This window comes from Sceloporus occidentalis, unplaced genomic scaffold (assembly GCF_023333645.1).
Source record: "Sceloporus occidentalis isolate IW3139 unplaced genomic scaffold, rSceOcc1.0.p SCAF_2, whole genome shotgun sequence".
Classification (NCBI taxonomy): domain Eukaryota; kingdom Metazoa; phylum Chordata; class Lepidosauria; order Squamata; family Phrynosomatidae; genus Sceloporus; species Sceloporus occidentalis.
The window spans coordinates 240,441,367-240,465,992 of record NW_028316982.1 but is presented as its reverse complement, the minus strand read 5'-3'; the positions used below and the strand labels follow the sequence as shown (position 1 = coordinate 240,465,992).

At 38.0% G+C, this 24,626-nt stretch overlaps 1 protein-coding gene across 2 annotated transcripts in view; it reads right to left on the bottom strand.

The window, feature by feature from the left end:
- DCLK1 (doublecortin like kinase 1) overlaps window positions 1-24,626 on the bottom strand; it is a 287,750-nt gene that overhangs the window by 122,721 nt on the left and 140,403 nt on the right. For both annotated transcript variants that reach the window (XM_089512502.1, XM_089512503.1), the window contains exon 4: window positions 23,575-23,674. In XM_089512502.1, coding sequence (XP_089368628.1) covers window positions 23,575-23,674 — 100 coding nt within the window. The remainder of the gene's footprint in view (window positions 1-23,574; window positions 23,675-24,626) is intronic.

Genomic DNA, 24,626 nt, shown 5'->3' with positions numbered 1-24,626 from the left:
TTTACTTAGAATTAGGTCCCACTGACTTCCATGGAACATACTTGCAATCCAGTGTTATAGGAAGGAGAAGATGGGAGAAGGAAGGAAGGATCGATCCAACTAGAAGTGGAAGGTTGCTTGTTTTTCTTTGAAGGACAAATGTACTTGCACTATTTGGCAAATAGAGTTTAAAAACATAGAAAGATGGGCCAGGGTAAGATAATGACAATACTGTAACAAAGTTTCTTTCTTTCTATCATGGCAGGCGCCTGGGACTTTTACTATCCCACTGCTGCCACCAAATTATGTAACGAACAACACTCCTTCTCCTTATGGCAGCCCTATGGGGGTTATCTTTCTCACCCCGCTGCCAACTAATTCATGTAATGAACACCCTTTCTTATGTGCCAGGTTCACAGTATTATACAATATAGTAGCGTGGATAAAATATATATGGCAGACCAGCCTTTGGATAAAACAAACTATGAACTTTATTTAACAAAAGGTTTGCACAGATATTTCTTGAACTAAATGATATTAAACAACTGTTAGTTCAGGCATGTGTTACTTCTTACTGGTTACTATGTTACCACAGTTCAACTTGCTACAGAGTATTTCTATGATCAGCCGTTAAGGACACTGACACTGTCCTTATTGCCGACTTTCCTAAGTTTAAACACTATAGTATTGCCTCGCAGGCTTACTATAATCCTTCTTTCAATTAGAGTATCTAACTGGTTAAAAGTCCCTCTCTCTAGACTATAACCAAGTTCCCCTCTGGAACCTAGTCTTCCCCTAACTGTCTCCTCCACTCAACTCCCGCTTCAACCCTCAGGATTCTACAAACCCAATTCCATCTCTCAGCATACTAACCCCAACTGACTCAACCCAACTGCCAAATGGAATCTTCAAATTCCTAAGCCAGCACCTGATTGGCTTAGGGCCTCTTGCTTCTGATTGGCTGGTTTGTAGTCAGCTCATTACAAATACCTACAGCTATAAACAAATATAAATGAGAAGAGAGGGAAATGCACAGTAGAAGCAGAAGCACCAAGGAGGTAGTGGGGAAGACACAACAAATGGTTTCCAGTAGAGGAGATAAGCGCTAACCATCACTATACTGAAGTATGATAGACAACAATATAATGGTAGCATACTGGATGTATAATCCACTCCCCTAGCAAACCTGCACTGAACAATGGCAATGGCAAACCTCTTCTGAACAAATCTTGCCAAGGAAACCTTGACCTTAGGTTGAGATAGGTCAGAAATGACCAAAGGAAACTGAATATTTTAACACTTGATCAAGGAGACACATTTAAAATGTGTTCACATGTGCTTTCTGACAACAAACAATTTAACCAGCATTTTTGTGCATTCAGATAGCCTTCTTTAAAAAAAATCTGTCATAGTTTATATTTATCTAGAGATGACAATACTATATTTATAGAAAGATGGGGCTGCCCTTTCAAGCTTAGATTACCCTACTTGAGAGTATGTATTTCCCCTGGAATATGATTAACCATCCATTATGAAGCCAAGCCCTCCCTCCAGTCCATCTGCCTTGGTCCAGGCCTTGGAGGTGGAGAGGAACTGCTGGACCTCTTACCCTTTCCCTCCACCTCTCCCTTCTCCTTCTGTGTCATGTCTTTTTAGATTGTAAGCCCGAGGGCAGGGAACTGTCTAACTAAAAAGATTGCATGTACAGCGCTGTGTAAATTTACAGCGCTTCATAAATAAAGGTTAATAATGATAATAATAATAATAATAATAATAAAACATGGTCTGTAGCTTGATTATAGTCTAATAGTCTTGATTCATTCTGATAATCTTAGTCAAACTCATAAATCATTAATACATAGACATATCTTGTATGTATAAAGTTGTAAGAGATGTGCAATTAAATTAATTTTGTTTCCTATCCCAATTTGAAGCGTGGCATAGGCAAAAATATTTTTAATAATTGTTTTTATCTTTGTGCCACCTTCCATTTGGCCTCCAGCTAAACTGTCCACAGATTTGTACCCCCAAAGACTGGTTTGTAGAATCTGAGATGTTAATTAGAGATGTGGCATGCTTAGCTGTTAACACATGTATCCTGAAGGATTTTTCATTTGTTTCATTTTCTCTTAATTAATGTGCTGGCACATCAAAAGCAATTTAAAGCAAATGGGAGCCTGTTTTACATACAAAGTCACTTTGAACACAAAGTCTGGAATGGATTTAAATTTTTCTGGAATGACAGGGATTCAAAATATAACTTACATATACCACTCCAGTAGTTTTTTTGTCCAAATGTCCCTATAACACAATGTAGCTTTTGCATTTGAAAGTTTGCTTATAATGCAGTTTCTAATCGGATCTCTAGTCGATTAGAAGACATGTATGTCTGGATCCAAGTCTGCAGTTTTTTAACAAACAAATTGTATCAGGTGGGGCTGCTGGTGTGATAATTGTTTCACAGCAGATATGGATTTGGTTTCAGTAAATAACACATCCAAGGCCATTTTGTGCCTGCTGTGGTTCCTCTTTGCTGCAGCTGCAACCCAAGTATTGTTGCTACTGCTGACAGAAGTCTGCCTAGATGAGAAGGCCTGAAAAACATTCAAAGATTAGGGGTGTGTGTATGGGGGTAGGTCTTCCATCAGTTTTTCCAAAGCCTTTTTATTTTGAAAAAAATGGGAGAAAATATATTGTGTAATACTTTCCTTTAAAATGATGAATACATTGTTTATGGCAAGATGTTTACATACTTACTGCTATGGAAGAAGAAGATTTTTATTTAAAACTATGTATGGTATCAAGTCACTATAATTCCTAGTCTTGGCTCCCTTTGCTCACTTGATTTTATGGAAATGAGAGCATTATGTCTGCATGACACTGTGGCAAATTAGTGAGTACAAAATAATTCTGTGTTTTATTGATGTGTTGATGTTTTCTTCTGTTTTCATTGGGTGAATGAGTGTAGGGGGATGTCCTCAAACTAGCAAAACCAAAGAGATTTCTCAAGGTTTAGGTATTTCATAAAGTTCAGGACCCTGTAGTTCCATTTGCAGCAAAAAATTAAAAATTAAAAAGTAAGTTCCATTTGTATTTATATTCTGAACAAACTGTACTTTTAACATGTCAAACAAGATAATTTTATGCCAAAGTTATAGAAAATGAATGTGATGTTCCTAAAATAACAAAATGATTTTCAGTCTATAAAGAGAGGTTAATATTTTTTCTATTTTTTCAAATATATCCATTTTTTTACAAAAAAGAAAGAAAAACCCAAGATGAAAGTGTCTCTCCCCTATGGTTTCAAAATTTCCAGAAATTTTATATCTTTAAGTCAACAACTGAAAATGGGCAGATTTTCTTATAAATTATCTTTATGGTAGTAAATGTTAGTAATCAAGAAAAAGTAGGGCCCAAAACACAGAGGCCAAAAGCGCTGGCTTCAGGTCAATCCAGGGTATTGGTGTACATATGATGGACACCTCCAGATTGGGCTGAAGCCGCACCATGGCTGCCTAAGGCAACCTGGGGCTGCCAGCAAAAGGAGCACAAAAAAGCACTCCTTTCCGGCAGCCCATTCAGGATTGTGGCAGCAACCAGTCTGGTCACCATGATTCCAGGCTGAATGGGGAGTGACTGGGGCTGGAGCGGCCTCAAGCTGCCGGTCTGCTTGACCCCTATGAAAACACTCTAGCTAATACTATTACATTTGCAAACTGTGAATAATAGATTTCATTTGTATTTGTTTTCTACTGACTTGTAGTTCATTGGATTACGACTGAAATACACCAGTCAGTATCTAGGGGATACTACAGCATGGTCAGGAAGAAAAATGTGAAGGTAACTAATTGCAATGCAATGACATATCCAGTGGTCAATCTGTGGTTAATCCCAACCACATTTTACTGAAACCATCCAGATTCATAAACTGTGGTTGAAGTTGGCTTGCTCCCCAAACAGGCCATTCAAAAAGCCCCAGATGTTTTGGGCAACATTCATCATATACAAGAGTATGGTCACTAATCAGGTATGGCAGAGGCGTAGTACAAAAGAAGTCTCAAAGCCACATGAGTAGGGAAAGCTGCTCTAAATTGCAGTTGATACTAATGCATATTTGTTTGGTTTCAGATGTAATATTAAACTGATTTTTGGTTAAAAACTGGATCAAAAGCTTCATTGTTGCACCCACGTGATAAAAGTCATTTGACAAGTCTAAACCATAGTTTTGTGTTATATCCAAACTGGGCCAATGTGTGCTCAGGTCTTTGCAGTGTTGAAAACTCTTCTCTGATGAAACTCCAGCATATTATTTTTTAAATGATACATGACAGATGAGTTCAGGAAAGTGTAAAGCTGAGATGAATTATGAGTTCCTCTAATGGACAGTTTCTGTAAAAAATATTTGCAGTTGTTTTTCACTATTTGTAGATGTTATCACCTGCTATGGCTCATGTGAATAAATGACAGTTCAAATGGATATAAAATTAAGAGTTGTAAAGCATTACATCATATTATTTTTTATATTATACATTAATTCTCATCCTGGGAAGTCAGTTCCTCAAGACATTGCAGAAAACATAAGTAGACCAGTGGATTTAAAAGAGGTTTCTCCTTAAAATCCATGGCCAGTTATTCTGATATTTGAGAGTCTGTGCTGCCCTTTCTTGTATGGAAAATAGGTTTACGTATGTAAACTCATTCTCTCTCTCTGTATCTTCCTTCAAGTAGTCTGTTCATATGGTGACCCCATGAATTTCTTAGGGTTTTCTTAGGCAAAAAATACCAAGAGGTGATTTTGCCAGTTCCTTCCTTTGAAATATACCAGCACCTAGTATTTGTTGGCAGTGTTCCATCCACTAGTACTTAATCAAAACAAAATTATGACAATATTAGATGTAGCTGTTCTCAGTTCAATGGTGTGGAGGGACATTCATGCAGGCAGGGCCCTCCTCCTTCTGGTCATGTGAGTATTCCATGAAATAAATTTTAAGTTCCATTAGCAAGACAAAAAGAGGTGCTACTCTTAAGATCCAAGATGCCTCCCTCCTTTGTGAAGCTACAAGCTCCTTTGTTAGGCAGAAAGCACTGAATTCAACATGGATTTCCTGATGAGTTGTGGGTTTTTGCTTCTAGGAATACCTTTCTTTGTGGGATAGCCACTAGAACATGAAACTGGCCACTGCAACTTGAGCAATAATCAAAAACTCTCTGAAAACTTTTGAAGTATAGTGGGTGGGTTCCACTGTGGATACCAAAAATATTGATGCTCAGGTCATATTAAATATAGTTGCATTTGGCAAGATCAAGGTTTGCTTTTTGGAATTTTGAATATTTTCAACTTGTGGATAGTTGAATCCGTGGATAAGGAATCCGTGGATATGGAGAGCTGACTGTACCAACCACAATTTCCTGATTAATTTTGTGACAAATTTTCCCCTTCTTGTCTCTAGTGAGCCCTCTCCATTTGGAATTTTGATGAGAATTTGGGCAACCCCCCAACAACTCTTTCAGTTATTGAGATGATGTGTGATGCTCTGATGAATTATGGATATCACAGACAGATATATAGTCATTATCTTTTATTATAACAGATGCCATACCAGAGACAACTAACTATGGAGAGATTTTAAAAATCCAATTTAAGATCTTAAAAAAATATAGCTGGGATAGGGAAAAATTAGAAAACACCACATTTTATTTGTGTTACACAAATTCAAAGGAATATTTATTAAAACTTGTATTTCAAAAATCACTTATTAAGATAAATATGTACTGCAAAAATGGAATCAGTATCTGTATTCTATGGATGAGGAGAGGTAGAAAACAATTAACATTGCTTGATATACAGCCTTTTGAATAGGGCTCCTGAAGATTTTTTTTTCCTAGTGTTATTTCTTGCATTGAGATGTCTAATTACAATAAACTGTGCATTCTTTTGGTTAGCAAATATATGGCATTTCAAGTTCTGCTATCCAGAAGGGATGCATTTCAAATTAGATGGAATTATATGTAGTATATTGATTTGTGAGAGCCACTGTGATTTAGTGGTTAGAGTGTTGGACTAGGACTCTGGAGACCAGGGTTGGCCATGGAAGTCCATTGGGTGACATTCAGTCAGCCTCAGAGGAAGACAATGGCAACACCCCCCTGAACAAATCTTGCCAAGAAAACAAAAAGCACCATGTGATAGGTTCACCTTTGTTTTGTTTGTGCAGAGCCCTCAATTTCTTCTGACTTATTGTGATCCTATTACAAGGTTTTATTGGAAAGATTTGTTCACAGCGGGGTTGCTACTGCCTTCCGCTGAGTATGAATCACCCAAGGTCACCCAGTGAGTTTCCATGGCTGAGCAGGGATTTGAATCCTGGTCTTCCAGAGTCCTAGTCCAGCACTAAAATCACTACACCACACTGGTACTATCTATGGGGTCTCCATAAGTCCAAAACAATTTGAGCACACACAACAACAATATTGAACTGCAGCTGAATCTGTTGTTTTGCAATTATCTTTGGTTCTCAGCAAGTAAAGATAAGTTGATGATTCTTAAATAGGATCTACTGTATATACTTGTCTATAAGTCTAAAATTTATGCCCAAAAATTGAACTCAAAATCCCAGGTTGACTTATTTATGAGTCAGTATGGTAATGTGATAGCAGCTCTTTTAGATTTCCCCATGTGGTCGGGAAAGAGTTTCTTCTTCTCTTCAGCCAAGCAGAAAGTCCTGGATTATTGATTTCTGTTAAACAGAGTCCCTTTCCTGCCTGCGCTGTCTGTTGCTGTCTGGGGAGTCAAGGGTGAAACCAAAGGTGAAACGCTGAAACGAAAAGCCACAATTATAGTCCCTCTTGCTGTGTGCACATATACACACACTGAAGGAGCCTCCAAGTTTTACCCTGAACTTATCCATGGGTCATGGCAAAATCCATAATTCTGGCTCCAAAACCTGCCCTCGACTTATACATAAAGCCGACTTATTGTTGAGTATATACTGTGCATTTCTTTAAAAAGATCAAGCTTAAATCTGCTTTTTTTTCTTGGCAACCCCAAATCTCAGTATTAGACCACTTGAACTGGAGTTTCCTGTACCCTTTAAAATCCATTTTTTTCTTTGAAAGTCATTTGACTTTCCATGAAAAATGAAGTTTGTCATATTGCAGGGGTAGGCAATTGTGTGTGAGCTAGGGTCCAATTTCCCCTAACTGCCTTCAGGTCACCCCCAAAGCAAATCTCTGAAAATGGTGACAGGAAGTAATATCACACCACATCCTGTTGCCATTTTGAGAAGAACTCCACAGAAAAACAGAGGCATTTTGATTTAGTATGGGGTTCTCAGGTCCTTTGGAGTGTGTTACACATTTTCATGCTTTTAGGGAACTCGCTGTGTGATTTGGGAACCAAATTGTCTGAAGAGCCATAAAAGTGATGTTGAAAAGCCACATGCATTCCACAGGGCATACTAGGTGCAACACTGCTCTACTGTGATTCAACTTGGTTTTGAGGACATGGCATGGATATGACCTGGTCATTTTGCATTATCCTGCTGTGCTTTCCCCTCACTGTCTGCTTAAAATGGTGGCTGGAGATGTGGGCAAAAGAAGAGTGGGTGGATGTCTGCATCTGCAAAATAACCTCACTCCACATCTGCACAGTCTCATCAGAATTATTAGAGGAACCAAAGGAATTTTACACTATTTAGAAAGTTCATTTAAAAATATATTTGATTTTTAATGTGTCTAAAACAGAGCAGCAAAGACAACTGCAGTGTGACTGGGCAACAATTTTCTACCCTTGGGATCATTTGGGGGCTATACAAGATGCCAAAAACAAAATAGAACAGAACAATATCCTCACTGACTGCCCAGAAATAGCAGAAAATTCATTTACAGTTTTGAAAAACAGATTTATTTTTTTTAGGTAATTCAAGGTGAGTGGCTGATCCTGCAGACTTACACTAGAGGCAAATCAGCCATTCTCTTTCAGGAAAAAGGGTAGTCTGGGGAGCCTGGATAGGTAAAAGGCTATAATAACCACTCTGGTCTAAAGGCTCATCTGCCAAAACTACCTATTTAGAAAGCAGGCATTAGCAAAGCTCTGAAGGAATTGGGTTCCCTAATTCATAAGTAGGCAATGCCTTTTCAAGTGTCCTTGCTCACCTATATTCTATGACTAGGGTTCCATTTCAAGCCTCTTCATGCTTGCCTACTCACTGAGATTGCAAGGACACTTTGTATTTATCTTACTAACACTTTGTCATATCAGTTTTATTAAAGAACCTATAATGTGCAGTATGGCAGATCTCTGCCTGAAGACCTTTTTGCTTAAGATGGCTTTTCTATATGGATTTAAGATATACAGTGGGAAATTCAGCAAGCAGGCAGCCCTCTTTGAAAATTCCAATTTAACAAATAGTTTTTTTGTCTTTATTGTTGAAGTTAATTATTTCTGCCCCTCCTATTCTGAGACATTCAGTTTGTCATCATAACTGGGTACACCATATTTTCCCTAAAATTGTTTCCAGCTCATGGAATTAAGAACTTTCCTTATTAATTAGATAATGCTACAGTATCCAGAGATGAGTCATCCTGGCAAATGATCAGAAACAGAGATGGACCTGGCATCCTTACTTATTTCAAACTAAAGTGAGTACAATAAATCAGACCAAGCTTTTTTAAGTAAACTTCCAATGCAGAGTTGATGTGCCCACTTAAAATATGAAATTTCAATAATGCTGTGGCTTGAAAGCTGTTCCAAGAATTAGACTCTTTCAATCACATCTCTACAAGAGTAAATACATTTTTCATTACTGTAGACACAAATACATCACATATACAAAGATATGACAGAAACAGTTTTGTGAAGCAGAACAATGAGAGCACACACAAAGGTCAACAATCCAAGTAACAAAAATACAAAGCAAATGCCATTTTTCCTGTAACAAGAGCCAACAGAAATAGCAAACTATGTGCCATCCATTTCAATTGCCTTTGATTTAATAAAAATGTCAGGTCTCATAGTTATACCTGCTGCACACAAAATGTCACCAGCATGAACTGCATAACTATAGAAGTCTTAATAAAAATGTAGAGGTTTAATAAAAATGTAGAGGTGTGAATCTCTGGTTTGGCAGGTCTGAGAGAAGACAAACAGGAGGAAAGAAAATACCTTAATATTCAGCTATATAATGAAAAGCAAATTTCCATATTCTAACATTGTGGAATCAGATAGGCAGGATGGTAGTACAAATCATACCCAATGATGCATGTCTCATTTTAGTCAATGCTTCAAAGGTTTAATGGAGACAATGATAAAATAGGTCTCGTTAACATAATATACCTGAGCTTTTTATTTGTTCTCCCAAAGATCCAATCATGAGCAGCATTCACACACTCCCAGAGGCAGCTGCCACTAGCATATCAATGCTGCATCCAATTTAACAGGAAGGAAGATTAAGTCAAAACAGTACAGCCTGCTCCCAGAACAATAGGGAATTCGTTAGTAGTAACCACATACTGTATTATCAAGTATATTTTAACTGCTCAATATACATACCAATCCACAAGAAAGGAGATATAAAAGACTGCAGTAACTATAGGATAATAGTACTAATCTCACATGTAAGCAAAATAATGCCCAAAATTCTGCAGCATAGACCCCAACCATACATGGAGAGAGAAATTCCAGAGGTGCAAGCAGGATTCAGAAAAGGGAGAGGCACTTGGGACCACATTGCAAACATATGGTGGTTAAAGGAGCACACCAAAAGATTCCAAAAAAGAATCTGCATGTGTTTCATGGACTAGAGCAAGGTATTTGATTGTATAGATCACAAAAAAAATATGGAATGTACTCAAAGACATGGGGTGCTACTACATCTGATAGTCCTGATGATGAATCTGTCCCAAGGACAAGAAGCCACCATCAGAGCAGAAATTAGAGAAAGAGTGGTTCCCAGTTGGCAAAAGGGTCAGGCTAGGCTACATCCTATCACCCTATTTGTTTAACTTATATGCTGAAAACATCATAAGAAAAGCAGAATTAGAATCAGAAAAAGGAGAAGTTAAGATAGGAGGAGGAAACATTAACAACCTAAGATATGCGGACAACACAGTAATATTTGCAGAAGACATTAAGGAATTAGAACAGTTAATAAGGAAGGTAAAGATAAAAGTGCAAAGGCAGGTCTGATGCTGAACATAAAGAAAACAAAAATAACCACCACAGAAGAAATACACAAATTCAATCTAGATAATGAAGAAACTGAAATAGTTAAAGAATTCACATATCTAGGATCAGACATTGACCAGAATAGAGAATGCAGTCAAAAAATAAGAAGACTAGAAATGGGAAGGGCAGCTATGAAAGAACTGAAAAAAATACCGAAGAGCAAAGACATACAACTGAGCACTGGTATTCCCAGTTACCATGTGAGAGCTGGACAGTGAAGGAAAAAGAAAGAAAGAAAATCAACTCATTTGAAATGTGGTGCTGGAGAAGAGTATTTAGGATACCGTGGACAGCCAAGAAGACAAACAAATGGGTTCTTGAACTGATCCTTGGAGGCTAAAATGCTCAAGTTGAGACTATTTTAATTTGGCCACATAATGAGAAGGCACAGATCACTAGAAAAAACAATAAAACTAGGAAAAGTAGAGGGTTGAAGAGAGAGAGGAAGACCACAGTCCAGATGGATAGACTTGATCAGGGGGGTTAGGGACAAGGGCTTGCAGGATCAAAATGTGGAGGATAGGGATTCTTGGAAATATCTCATCCATGGGGTTGCCATCAGCCAGAGTCGTCTCAAAGGCAACTAACAACAACAAACGTATGCCACATGACAAGCTCAGAATAGCAGTGCAGATTTGAGGGACAGAAGAGCAGCCAGGCACATTTCCATCATGTCTTGACCCCAACAAGTGGCAAAAGGACTTCCCTTCCATGGTCCAATTGCCATTGCTTCTCTTTGATGAAGAGAAGATGATCCAGCATTTACTTGTCTTGATCTCCTTAACCCCCTGCCATCTGTTTTTCCTTCTTTGTCCTGCCTGATGGTTTTGGTATAAATACTTGAAATAAAGAAAATCTTTCCATCCACAATAGTAAAGGAATACTCAAAGAACAGCTAAACAGTGACAACCTTTTCCTAAAACTGGTTAGACATTTCAGGTCCACTGTAATGAACTGGGAATATTAAAAAAAGCAAAGCAAAGCAAAGATTAGCTGTAGATACATGGTCACCATCTTGGGCTTTTTAATTTATGGCCATGTATCTACAGCTAATCTTTAATATGTGTGTGTGTGTGTGTGTGTGTGTGTGTGTGTGTGTGTGTGTGTGTATCTTCTTAAATAACTCTTTAGAGAGCATTCTGCAGCTTGAATGTGAAGAAACTGATGCAAAGGCTGGAGCAGAGAATGAAAGCAGGAACATGTAAGTGTTATTTCAAGCTGTTCTGTACTCTCTTGAAGGTAACACAACTTGTCAGTGCAGTAAGCATTCTTCACAAATTTCCTCTATTTAGCAAGGCTACTTCCACATGGAAGCAAATTTCCTGTAACCTCTCAGACTGCAACTTTAAATGAAAGAATTGTCCTCTGGCTTCACTTCTCAAATTGAGCTGTATGTTGGGAGTGGAAGGAGAATCAATCAGGTCTGACAAAGCTAAGCTGCCTGATTAGGGTGAATCAGCACCTTTCCTCTTCCAGTCCTTTCCCCATGTTCTCAAGGTTCCTGCAAGACCTGCAATTCAAGCTTCTCACCCTGGCAAAATGGACAAGAGCATTAAAAAAAAGTCTGAAAGCATTCTCTTTGCCTTGAAGTAGACAATCATGAATACTAGTTCCTTTACTTATATTTTCTGAGTCTCTCAGCAGTTTTTTTTTCCTTTGCCAAGTTCCACCTTTCTCGTGTTAGCTGAAAGCCCACAACTATCATTATAGGTTTTTACCTCTACAAAAAATTTTTAAAAATGTTTTATCCTATTCTTAAGCAAACTGCCAGAGACAGATGAAGATAAAATTGTAATCACTGCTCTGTATCCTATCACATACAATTTCTTAGCACCATAGCAACAGAAAATATTTCCAGTAATTAGTCTCAACAGTCAAAAGTATAATCTACATGCAAAATAAGGATACGGATCTCCTGCAGTGGGCAGTAAGATAAGTATAAGATGGTTGCTGGAGACTTGTATTCTCCAACGGCAGTTTGCACTGGGTATTTTAAAGTGCTCTTAACAGAATAAGAGTTGTTCATTCACTTCAGACAAGTCCCAAACTCAATAAGAGCTTTGTGGAGATCCAGAAGTTGTATGAAGTAACATGGATTCAAATCCTTTGACGAAATCTACTGATTGATTTGGCTCCTTGCATGTAAACACAACTGCCCATCACCATGCCAGCCTAGTAAATGACCCAGGTCAGAATCAAGGACAGGATATCACAGGCTTGGACTGCTTAGGCCCCTAACAATTGGATATAAGATCTGGCTTGTTGCTGCCCTGCCAGACCAGAATCTCAAACAAGAGCTTTAAGATGACTTTCCAGTTCTGCAAAATACAATCTATAAAAGGTTGATACCTTTATTAGCTAGCCAAAATTCACAAAACCCATAATACAAGCTTTCAAAGCTCCACTGGCTACTTCAGCAGGCAAAAGATGTTTAAAATCATACAGGAAGTGGGGGGAGAAGTGATGGGTGTTGGCAGGAACAGGCTAAATTTTGTATACTGCAGATGTTGTTTCTGCTGTTAGTTCAGTTTGGAGGAATCTTAATACATGATGAAGAAACCATACCTAGAACCCACGTAGTATACAATAATTCAATAATAAAACCAGTTGGCATGCAGCTATATGTATTGTCATGAGAGTCATAATAACAAAGATAATCACAGGTGACAGTTCTGGGCACATCATCTTCCCACATTTTCTTCACATGGTCATGGTTAGAAATATGTGAACATTATTACTGAAAACTAACCTCGTAGATCTCATTCATCTCTCATCAAGACTACATTTGCACACACACAAAAATCACATGCATTTAAAAAAATAGTGGGATTTTTGACCAAAAAAAACCTCTTATCTACAAAAACTAAACCACGGAAGTATTTCCCCAAACACTTCAGAATGCATGAGTACTCTCTCTGTGCACATGTGTGTGTGTCCATGACTGATTTATCCCACAGCAGAAAAACATTATGGAAATTAATCATCTCTGCACACACAAGAGTAAAAGCTCCTCCAAGCTTACCAAAAGATTTGCCAAGACTAGCATGAGCCACTGGTGTTCAAGAGATTTTACTGAGTACTGCATTAATGGATGCAGCACATGTTACATAGCAGAGAAAAACTTATACCCCATTCACATCTATCATGAGGGCTTCGATGTCACACAATGGGATGAAACCCTTGTGGCCGCACATGTTTTCCAGTTATGCTGGGTCTGTTTTTGTCCTAGGAATAAAACCAGAACTGTGGCAATGAAATATTCACGTTTGCATGTTGTCCAATTAAGCCCAACAAAGACAGTCTGATTCTAAAAGTTCCCAGGAGCAGATACAAGGCCCCATTCCCACTGGGCAGAAAAAGTGACGTATATTGTTGTGATTCTGGCTAGAATTTTTTTCCCCCAAGTCCTAATCAAATCTGGTCCTTCGTTCTCATTAGGAAAGGCTGCAAAATGACTCGATTTATTTTGACCCATGTTTTCGTTCTTATTGGATTCCCCCCCCCCCCCCCCGCTGTATTTTAAAGTGGAGTAATTTGCTCCCTGTTTCCATTGCCTTTCCGGAACCTCTTTTTTTTAAAACAGCTGTCAATCAAGCGATTAGACGATTAGACATGACAGTGATGTCAGTTGCTTCGATGCATTTTGGCGCGGGCTATTTTTGTTCCCCATTCCCATTTGCATCTTTCAAACCTGTTTTTCTGTTTTGTTTTTAAGGAGTCAATCAATTGCTTAGGTGCTTTTTCCCTCTGAGAAAAAGAGGAGCCTCCATCCCCCCAAGGCCCTTTGCCTCCAAAGCTCTCCTGTGTTTTCCCAGAGCCCCTCAGAGAAAGGGAGAAGGAGCCTTTATTCCCCCAAGTCCCTTTGCCTCCCAAGCTCTCCTGTGTTTTCCCAGAGCCCCTGTAAGAAAGGGAGAAGGAGCCTCTATTTCCCCAAGTCCCTGTGCCTCCCACATTGCTCCCTGGGCTGTCTGGGGGACGATCAAGCAGGCATGTAATAATAGTTTAAAAATGGTGTTCAATGGGTCTCCTCACATGTCGGTCTATGAATGTGGAGCAGGGGGGAGGTTGCATGGGGGCGTAATGGGTTTACCACATTTGGAGGTCAATGTAGCAATTTCTATGTTTGGACACCCAACAGAGCGCCTAGGCAATCGAAAGCTTAATTTTTTTTAAAAAAATGTCTACACACGCGATCGCCTTACCCTGCTACCCACTCCAACGGGGGAAAGGCTAAATGAATGGAGGAAAATGGCTCCAGTAATGCAGGAAAGAGAACAAAGTGGGTAACATCCCTAGGCCAGCCCCTTGAGCACTGCTCCTCCCATCCCCAATTTCCCGAATTGGTTGTCGTTCCCATTCATTTGCCCCAGATTGGACTCGGGAGGTGAAGGAAAAACCTCCGAAAAGTACAGTCAAATTAACCTGGGTTCAAGCCCCCCCTGGTTTGGGTTTTCCCTGTAAAAATCGTTTACATGGGGGATCAGATCCTAATTCCAATGGGAACGAAATCAGCGCAGTGAGGATCAAATGTGCGCTCAAATGGGAACTATGCCCCATAATCCAAGTCTTGATCCACTTTATAAGCCAGTGGGAATGGGGCCACAAATCAACTACAAAGCCCCCGCTCTATTTTTCATGGTTTCATATGGGACAGGAAAGGAACATCCCAGTTTCATTTAAGTGTGTGTGTGAAGTGAATTATCTCTTTGAATGCCATGGTAAGTTGTCTAACCTAACATCGATTAGGTGATAGGCTCCCTACCCATGCTTTATATTGATAGTACTCCACAAGCTGTTGTTAAGGCCTCTGTCCTTAGCATGTAAAGGATGTATGGAAATTGCGCAACTGTCCAAGTGTTTTTTTTTACTACAGTTCTAAGCAGTACTAGCCAGCATGAAGAATGACAGAACCTAGAGTTCAGCATAATCTATAGGGCAACACAGCTCCCACACCTCATATAGACTAAGCAGAGTTAAACAAAACCTTACCAATTGCTTTAGTAGTTTTATTTCACAGGATGCTGAATTGGAATACAATTTAATCTCTTCCTTCAAAAAACCCAAGATCCTACAGGCTCTCTTCAAAATATTCCTCTGCTCTCTCTCTCACTCAATGCCATTAGCTCCTGCCCTTATGAAATGTTCATCAATTTTATTTGAGATTATTACACCATTTCAGAACTAATCAGTTTTTGAAACATTTTTCCAGGGAGGTTTTCTTCACTCTTCTCAGCTGATGAACTGTGGTTTGTTTATATAAGATTTTTCTTCTTTTCTTTAAAAAAAATGATTTAATGAATGTTAAGAATGAATATATTATCCTCAGATGCCCCCCAGAGAAGTTTGGCACCTTCCAAAAGCTAATGAATTATGGATTTTGAATAATTAAGCTTTTCTTTAGAAAAGATACTCTTATTAGAAAAGATACTGCCATTATAGCAAAATGTGTAGATGCTTTGGAGGAATAATATGTGCCTATCCAGAGCTCCAGCACAAATAATATTTACCCAAGTAAGTAATATAGGGCACTATGTCCTTTCTAACATGATACACCAGCACAAAAGGAGAACCTCTCATTCAGGGAAAATTTGAATTTGTTTACTAGAGAGCCACATGTAGACTCACATTTCAGACTAAATTGTGAGATTGCAGGATAGCGGAAAGAGTTCAGTGAATATAATTGGCATAACATGTTCCCTAATTTGAAAGTTGTGTAGAATCTCCGTTATTCCAACAAAATCTGAAAGCTTCTATAACATAAATAATAAGATAAAAGGAAGTTACAGGGGCAAGGAGACCAGTTCTTTTATTTACTGCAAGTTGCAAAAAGAAGAAAAATACCACAATTATGGGTCTCCAAACAATATTGCTTATTAGAATAATAACCCTTGAACTAATAATGTTAAACTTGGCATCCTTAATGTGTTTATATGGTTTACAAATGTGGCAAACTTCAAACTGATGCAATAAAAACCATCACATTAATGCATGGTTAAAAGTTCTGAAAATGTCCACATTTATATTTTTCACTCCAATTTTTTGCTCAGGAATACTACATATTACTGTCAGATTTTAGTGAAAACTGCTGATGCACATCACTCAAGCTTTCAAGTAGAAGTACCTTTTCTTATTTCTTCTTCTTAATTCATTATTATTTGAGCCAGTGGTTCAACCTAGGGCAGCAACTATTGACAACATTAAGCTGGACCTTCATGCTTCATTCTGAAGCTAGAATAATGCCGCTATCTCAGTGTTTTTAAAAGGATTCCATCCTGCAGAAAGAATCTAATGATTATTACATGTGACAGCTACTGTTGTTGTTATAATTAAAACCCTAGTGGCTGTATCTGCATGTTTTAACTTCACTCTCATGTATGATTCCAGGTGAGATCACACACAGCTCCAATCAATATTGTCCAAAAGTATATGGTTGTAAATCACGGGCACAATGTTAAACCAGGGTGATCAGATGTCATAACCACAAAGGAGGGCAAGACACTGCAAAACAGGACATTCAAGAAAAATGTAGGGTATTACCAAATAAAATCTAGAACACTCATAAAAGGTAAATACCTGCTCCTCAGGTCCAAAACACACTGCAGAAACAATCCAGTTTGAGACCACTTTAACTGCCCTGGCTCAATGCTAGGGAATTCTGGAAACTGTAGTTTTGTGAGACATTTAGCCTTCTCTGTGAGATAATTCTGGTGCCACAATAAACTACAGTTCCTAGGATTCCTGAGCATTGAGCCAGAGCAGTTAAAGCAGTCTCAAACTGGATTATTTCTTCAGGTCGTTTTGAATTTTGATCCTGTCCTCTGGAGTATTATCTATTCCTCCTAATTTGGTGTCATCTGCAAATTTGATGAGTATGCCCCCAATTCTGTCATTCAAGTCACTGATAAAGATGTCGAATAGCACTGGCCCCAGGACAGACCCCTGTGGGACCCCACTGGTCACTTCTCTGTAGGATAAAAAGGAGCCACTGTTGAGCAGACATTAACAAAAAATAATTGGGACAGGAATTAGGTCTCGTATATTAGTATGCTTTGATAATTTCCTTAAAATTGGTTAAACATTGTAACTGCAGGAGTACCTGCAGTTTTAAAAATATTTTAAAATAGTGGATCTCTGGTTCAGTAAAGAACTGATATCAATTGTGTTAAATAGAAGGAATATCAAAACAATATTTCCCACCTAGTATCAATAGGAAATGGAAGTGATTTGGTTTGTAAGATTTGTCTTCTCATAAAATTGTAGATTTTGCACAATGGTCCCTTCCCTTACACGGGGGATCCGTTCTGGACACAAACCCGCATAAGGGGAATTCTGCATATGCTCAAGCCCCATTAAAAATAACGGGGCTCGTGTCCATGGTGCAGTGCAGCATGCGCAACATGGGTGCATGTGCCATTACCCCTTCCAGGGTACCGAGGCTTCTTCTGGCACGGCTTTCAGCATATGCTGAAAGCCACGTATTTTGCACCCGCGTATGACGTGGGCACATTATATGTTGATTTTGAATTTAGATTTTAAATATTTATATATACAGTGTGTGTGTGTGTGTGTGTGTGTGTATGGTTCTTATTATACATTTTTTGAAATATCAGACTATGAATTAGAGAGACAGTATATCAGATCTGGTACTGAATGGGAAGGAATATTGATAGATAGTTATGGTATGTCGTCAGGAAGTTATGAGTAAGTGAAGAAAGAAAATTGTGGTAGGCAGATTTTAAAGGATAAGGAGAGTTATACAGGAAGTTATGGAAGAAGTGAAAACAAAGGTATCTGAGAGGGAAAACTAAAAGAGGTGAAAGATAGAGAGAGAATGGTTGGGAGAAGGAATAAGGTTGAGGAAGGAAGGAAGGAAAGAATATTAAGGGGAAGGACAGTACACAGATCTGTATTAGCTAGTAAGTAATATGAAATGGTATATACAGTGCAGCCTTGCCTTATGCGGGGACCCGTTCTGGACACACACACACATACACACCCCGCATGAGGTAAATACTGTGTAAACTCGAGCCCCATTCAATAGAATGGGGCTCATGGTAATGGCGATGTGCCATGGGTGCGTGCATGCCATGGGCACGTGCGCCATTCCATGTATTGCAGCGCAGCTTCCGTGTAAAGTGGAAGCTGCATATGGCATGCCCACATATGGAGCAGGTGCACTGTATGTAATTGCTCATGTATTATATGGTTTTGTTTGTATATTGTTTATGTTGTGTGTGTGTGTGTGTATAGCTTTAATTAAAAAATTACTTAAAATATGAACATAAAATCATTATTGCTGCTAGTTTTAACTGACTGTTTCTAGATTTTTATTTACTATGGTAGTACACTGCATTTCTGATACAGGAAAAAAATATTTTTAAAACTGCAGGTACTCTTGCAGTTACAATGTTTAAACACATTTTAAGGAAATTATGAAAACATACTAATATATGAGATTAACCTCTAGCTGAAAAATTATGACAGGATGGCCAATGGAAATTTATTCAAACAACAACACATGGGTAAGTACAAAATATGACATGAATCTCTTACTCATAGAACATTAAATTTAGTATAAGTTGATGTATAAATAACAATGTAACAACACAAGGAGGTGGGTTGTTGTTGTTGTTGTGTGCCTTCAAGTAATTTCTGACATGCCAACCCTAAACTCTATCATAGGGTTTTCTTTACAAATTTCATTAGAGGGGTTTTGCCATTGCCATCCTTTGAAGATAAGGGAGTGTGACTTGCCAAAGGGCACCCAGTGGATTTACATGGATGAGCTGGGATTCAAACCCTGATCTTCATGAGGAGGGTATGGAGATTTAAGAAATCCAAAATGACTGACAAAAACATTCAACGTCTATTTAAACTACAATATGTAATGACAATGCTGATAGTTTTGTTATCAGAATACTAAACGTTTTAGAATTACAGGAGTCGTGTTAGAACAACTATCTATGATTTCCAGTTGGTTTTATAATCATTTTTATATAAGCAGTTTAAGCATTCTTTTTGAAGATGTAGTGCAAGCTAAATAACAAGATTCCTGACCATTTGTAGAAGTCAATCAGTGTTTTTGTTACTGTTTTGTTACTGTTTTGTTACTCAATCAGCATTGAATGAGACCTTCAGGAAACCCTGTCATTAATAGCCCATTTCTTGCAAATGCAGGGCCATGATTTCTTTTACTGATTCAATCTACCTGTGATGAACTCTTCCTCTTCTCCTATTACCTTCCACTATACAAAGTAGCATCATCTTTTCCAATGAGTCATATAATGTTGTTTATTTTCCTGTAGTTTTGATGCTATCTAACTGTCAAGGAAAAGTGGGGATATGTTACTTAGGCAGAGAAAACTGAAATAAGTAGCTATCCTTCAAGGGGAAATCTTTCCGTTACACTGTCTTGTCCATCTCTCATCCAGCCATTATAAATGTTGGATTTCTTGCAGATCTCATCACGTTGTGCTAGCTTTTATGATGTTTAGGGGGGGGGGGGGAAATTGCATTATAATTTCTGTTGACAATGAAACTAGAAGGGCATGTGAAACACAGCTGCAAGGAAGGTTTTTTTTAAGTATTATGTCTTTCATACAGTAACTTTTACAAGCATGAGTTAGCCACCCTTGGTGGATTGCACCATTCTTACATTTTTGAGTGTGAGTTGCTCTCCCAAGTATACTTTGGACCTTGAGTGAAGAAGAAGCCTACAGCAATGATTCATTCAAATAATCTCTGGACAACCTCTTTGTTGCATAAAACAGTGTAATCATTGTTTCTTACTGCAATATAATTCCACACAGCAAACAGACCTCTGGCACCTCAGATTATGATGAGACGCTTAAGACTCAACACACCTCTTGAAATCAGGAATAGTTTAAAAGATTTTTGGGATGCCCACAGAAACTTCTCCAGTATAAGAGAAATTCTCCTGATGTGGGGAGGAGAACTAGTCAGCTGGAAGAGTGTGCTTCCCAGAATACAGCCCAAAAGCTGCTTAACTCATTAGCTAGTGTTCTATAAATCACAACAGATGGGAATTATGAGCAATTTCTCTTCACTCTGGTTCACCATCAGTGCATAATAGTTATGGTTACAGAATCCCAACAGTTAAACATGATATTGCTATATTTTGCAAAGTGAATCAGATTTTCCTGGCCTAGTGTCAGCTGCCGCTCAAGGAGATTGGACAGAAAAAAAATGCTGGCACAAAGAAACGGGGTTTAAGGTAATATGCTAGGCAAATTAAGATGATTTTAGAGATTCCAATGTCTTTCTTTAAATAACCATGCTTTTCTCTTTTCCTTTAATAGCAATGTTTGTTCTGTTCTTGTGTTATTATTCTGTGCAGAGGCTGTGTGTATATGTAACTATGTATGGAACTGCAGCATATTTTTTAAAAACATACAATTAAAAATTTAAAAGCAGAGGATCCAGCACCTGCTTTATTCAACTGATAAGCAGGTCCCTCTGGGATATTTCAATGAAGGCCATGAAGAAACTCATGGTTAACCCTCCAGCAATTGTTACTCTGTACAGGGAAAGTCCCTATAGCCATTGTCCTAATCAAAGTTTAGGAAACTTACTTTTGATATTACAATTTTCAGAACCTCTCAGCCAGGATGAGAGAATTCTAGGAGCTGTCACCCAAAAAAGCATTGGGTCTTAACATTATCAACATACCTCTCTTCAGTGAATGAGTTTCATTTTGTTTTATAACAAGAATGAGAAACTATTTCTGTCTTCTTCCTTCTGTTCAGATTTTCCTCTTTCTTTCTAACCTAGGTGTTGGCCAGCCTTCCCTCTATTTTTCTTTGGTTTTCTCAAATTGTCCAGGTTTCCAAATTTTCTTCCAAGGCCTTTGTCAAACTTCTTCAAAACTTCTTTTGTATTTGTAATTGTGTCAATTCTGTATCTTCTTTATTGAAAGGTGAATAATATACCCTCGAGTTGCTCCCAACAATACCTTATCCCATTTTTCAAGAGAGTCTGCATCCAGAATTTATCCTTCTGTCTTTTCGGAATTTGGACTGGCACATCTTTAGAAATCCATATCTCTTTGTTCTTAATCTGTAATTTGTCTTTATAATTCTGTTGTAATATTAAATCTTTCATTCTTTCTCATAAAACAGATCATGATGTGCATTGGTATTTTTTTTTTGCTTTGCTAATGATGCATTGATCCTAAATATTTTGTCAATTTCTGTAAATAATTGCTCTTTTGTTGATACAATAAAGTTTGCTGGATCTGGGGTAGGGTGCTCTATTAGGTTTTCGTTTTGTTACTCAGGCAGGCCTCTTTATTTTAGGGTCTTTTGTATATATCTCAGTTCCATGATATCATTGAAAATCTTTTCTTCATGTAATTCTGCTTGGTTAAATGTCATCCCCCCCCCCTCTAAATTTTGTTTTTTCTTGAAAATCTTGTATTTCAGTATTCATTTGGGTCCACTTCCTTCTTCTAATCTAGCCTCATCTCCATTATCAGCTCCTTCATTTCCTGTCGCATTTCTTCATGGAATTTCCTAATCTCCAGAAGGATTATATTTAGATCTATTGATTCGTTTTGCATTTGAACTTGGCCTGCTGCCATATGCTGCTGCATTTTCAAGCAGTTTTTAGCTGAAAAAAGAAATTTGATGGAATTTGCAGATTCAGGGAATGGTAGCAAAGCCTAAATGCTTTGTCTCTGAGTGCTGTATTGTGTTTTGGGCTATTTTCAGTCAAGAATTAGACTATTTGCCTATTTTTAAAACAGGGCCCAAGAAGCTTTACGGCTACAAAAAGTGAGATTCAGGATCATATACAACCATGGGTGGCACTTTTCCCACCTCTGATTTAAACATTCTTTAATTATTGCTAATATTATTTGATTGCAAATTACGGAGGTTCATTAATTTTAGATTGCTGTGCAGTCTTCATTTCACTCCCCATTATCACATACTCTGGGACAATTATTTTTCAACCATCTGCTGAACATTCATCAAACCTTACCCAGTTCAATTTCTAAATAGGAAATAGGTATACATAAGAATTAATTTTGTATCTTTGTTGATATTTTGGGAAATGATGATATGACATGCAGAGAATCCTTGTCTCTGCTTCTCTTTCTGTGCAAATGTCCCATTGAGTGGTATTATTTTATAACTCTTCGTGTGTATATTCTATTAGGTTTATTTAATTGTTACCTAGCCTTTTGTCCACGTTAAAATCATGCCCAGATTATAGGATAAAATACTCTACCACAGCACAGTTGATACATGAAGTTCTTATATTGTGCAGTACAGCTCCTAACTGCACCTCACTCTAGTCTTAACATTACTGAGAGCTCTGAATGTGGAAAACCATGCTGGACTTCAAAACTTCACACAATCCTGCTATGATGCAAGATGGCAAATACTTCAGCAGCTTCTGCACCAATGGAGAAAAATATGAACCCATTTTGCATATTTTGGGATGATAAATATCTTAATTTAACAGAGTAATTTACTTTCCACAAGAAACCACTATCCTTGTCATGATTATCACCATCTAGCCCTCCAAATGCACTGGCACACTACTTGCAAGATCTAAAAATTTCTCAATATAGAGGACTCTCCCCATGTGCATAACTGAATATACTACCACTAGCATTTAATGAGGTTAATTTTAGGAGAATTTCATTGCAATAGACATTATTGAAATATTTCCTCAGCTGTTCTACTCCTGTTTAGAACCATAGAAAAGGTTAATTACTCCATTACTGGCTTTCATCCAAGGGTATTCATCTGATTTTTATGTATCTTTATCTTTGCAGAAGAAGGAAAACAGGTTACAGCAAACTCTGCAAAATGTTCAGCTATCAAAATTAAATTTAAGATAGCATCTCTTATTTTGTTTTATTTTGTTTCAAATTTAAGTGAGCCAATTGCATTAATTTGAATTTTATATCTGATATGTCTTGTATTTTAGGAGCATGACAATTTTATTTTTGATTCTCTGTAATATATAATTTGCAAAGGGCTGATATTAATCAAGATACTTTCGAATCCTTCCATTTCCATCAAATTAATAACCAGCAGTAATTGCAAGAAGACGTCACAGAATGTTGGAAGGAAATTTTGAAGGCAGTCTTTATACTAGGAGCTGTCTAGGTATTTTTCAACCACAGTTCCCATAATCCTTCATCACTGACTATATCATCTAGGGCTTGTGGGAGTTTTAGGCTGGAAAACATCACGACAGGGACAAGTGATTGAATTATATTTAAGTCTAGACAATCACAATTCATACAGGTATAATTAAGACATCCAAAACGTATCTTAAAACACTATTTTATACAAATTCAATGTCCATATTTGAAATAAACCCCACAATTATCTTACCACTTTCATCTAGCAAGAAGTCATCCTGGTAACGAAACTTTTCCGGGCCACATGCAATAAATATGTCATCTTCACCAAAAAAATCCTGAAGGCACATCACCTGCAATAAGAAAATAAAGTAATAAATGGCATATGTGTTGGATTGTTGCTTTTCCTGATCTATAAAAGTGAGGGCAGGGGGACTGGCTGATTGGGTAAAGGGAGTAGTGAATGCCACTGTGCATCAAGTAAATGTTCTCTTCTGCCTAAAACTGATAGTTGTTAAACCACTGTTTTAAATTCCTTCCAGAATACAATAGTATTTAATTATTACCAAGAAATGTCTATCTTCTGGGCAAGGTCCTGGAGCTTGCAGTAGCCTCTCAACCTCAAGAGGTTCCTGAAGGATATGGATTATTATTATTATTATTATTATTATTATTATTATTATTAAGCTTTACTTATATAGCGCTATAAATTTACACAGCACTGTACATAAAATCATTTAATTGGACGGTTCCCTGCCTTCATGCTTACAATCTAAGAAGACATGACACAAAAGGAGAAGGGAATGGTGGTGGTGGGGGATCTTTTAGAACTATTTCAATCTGGTTTCTAATATGGTTATAGAACAAAGATAGCTTTGGCTACCTTGGTGTATGATTTACATTGGGTGTAAACTGAGTAGGATTAGTATATCCCTGTTGTTTCTGCTGGATCTCTCAGCAGCTTTCAGTACCATCAACCATGGTATCCTTCTGCATCTCTGGAATGGGACTTGGAGGCCACAGTTCTGCAGTAACTTGGTCTTTTCAGGAGGGACGTGTTCAGAAGGTTGTACAGTGGGTCCTTGGTATCCATGCATTTCAGCATCCGCGGATTGAAAAGAATAAATCTTTTATTTTTTACCCACGATTGAGGCAGGTAAGCTAAAAAGCAGTCTCAAGTCAGAAAGAGAGGCAGGGGCTAGAAGACTTGGGCACAAGGGACACATTCTTCCTGCTTCTGCTGCAATTTGGCTCCAAGGGGGCAGCTGGCATCTCCCCGGAAGAAGGAAGCAGGAGGAATGTAGG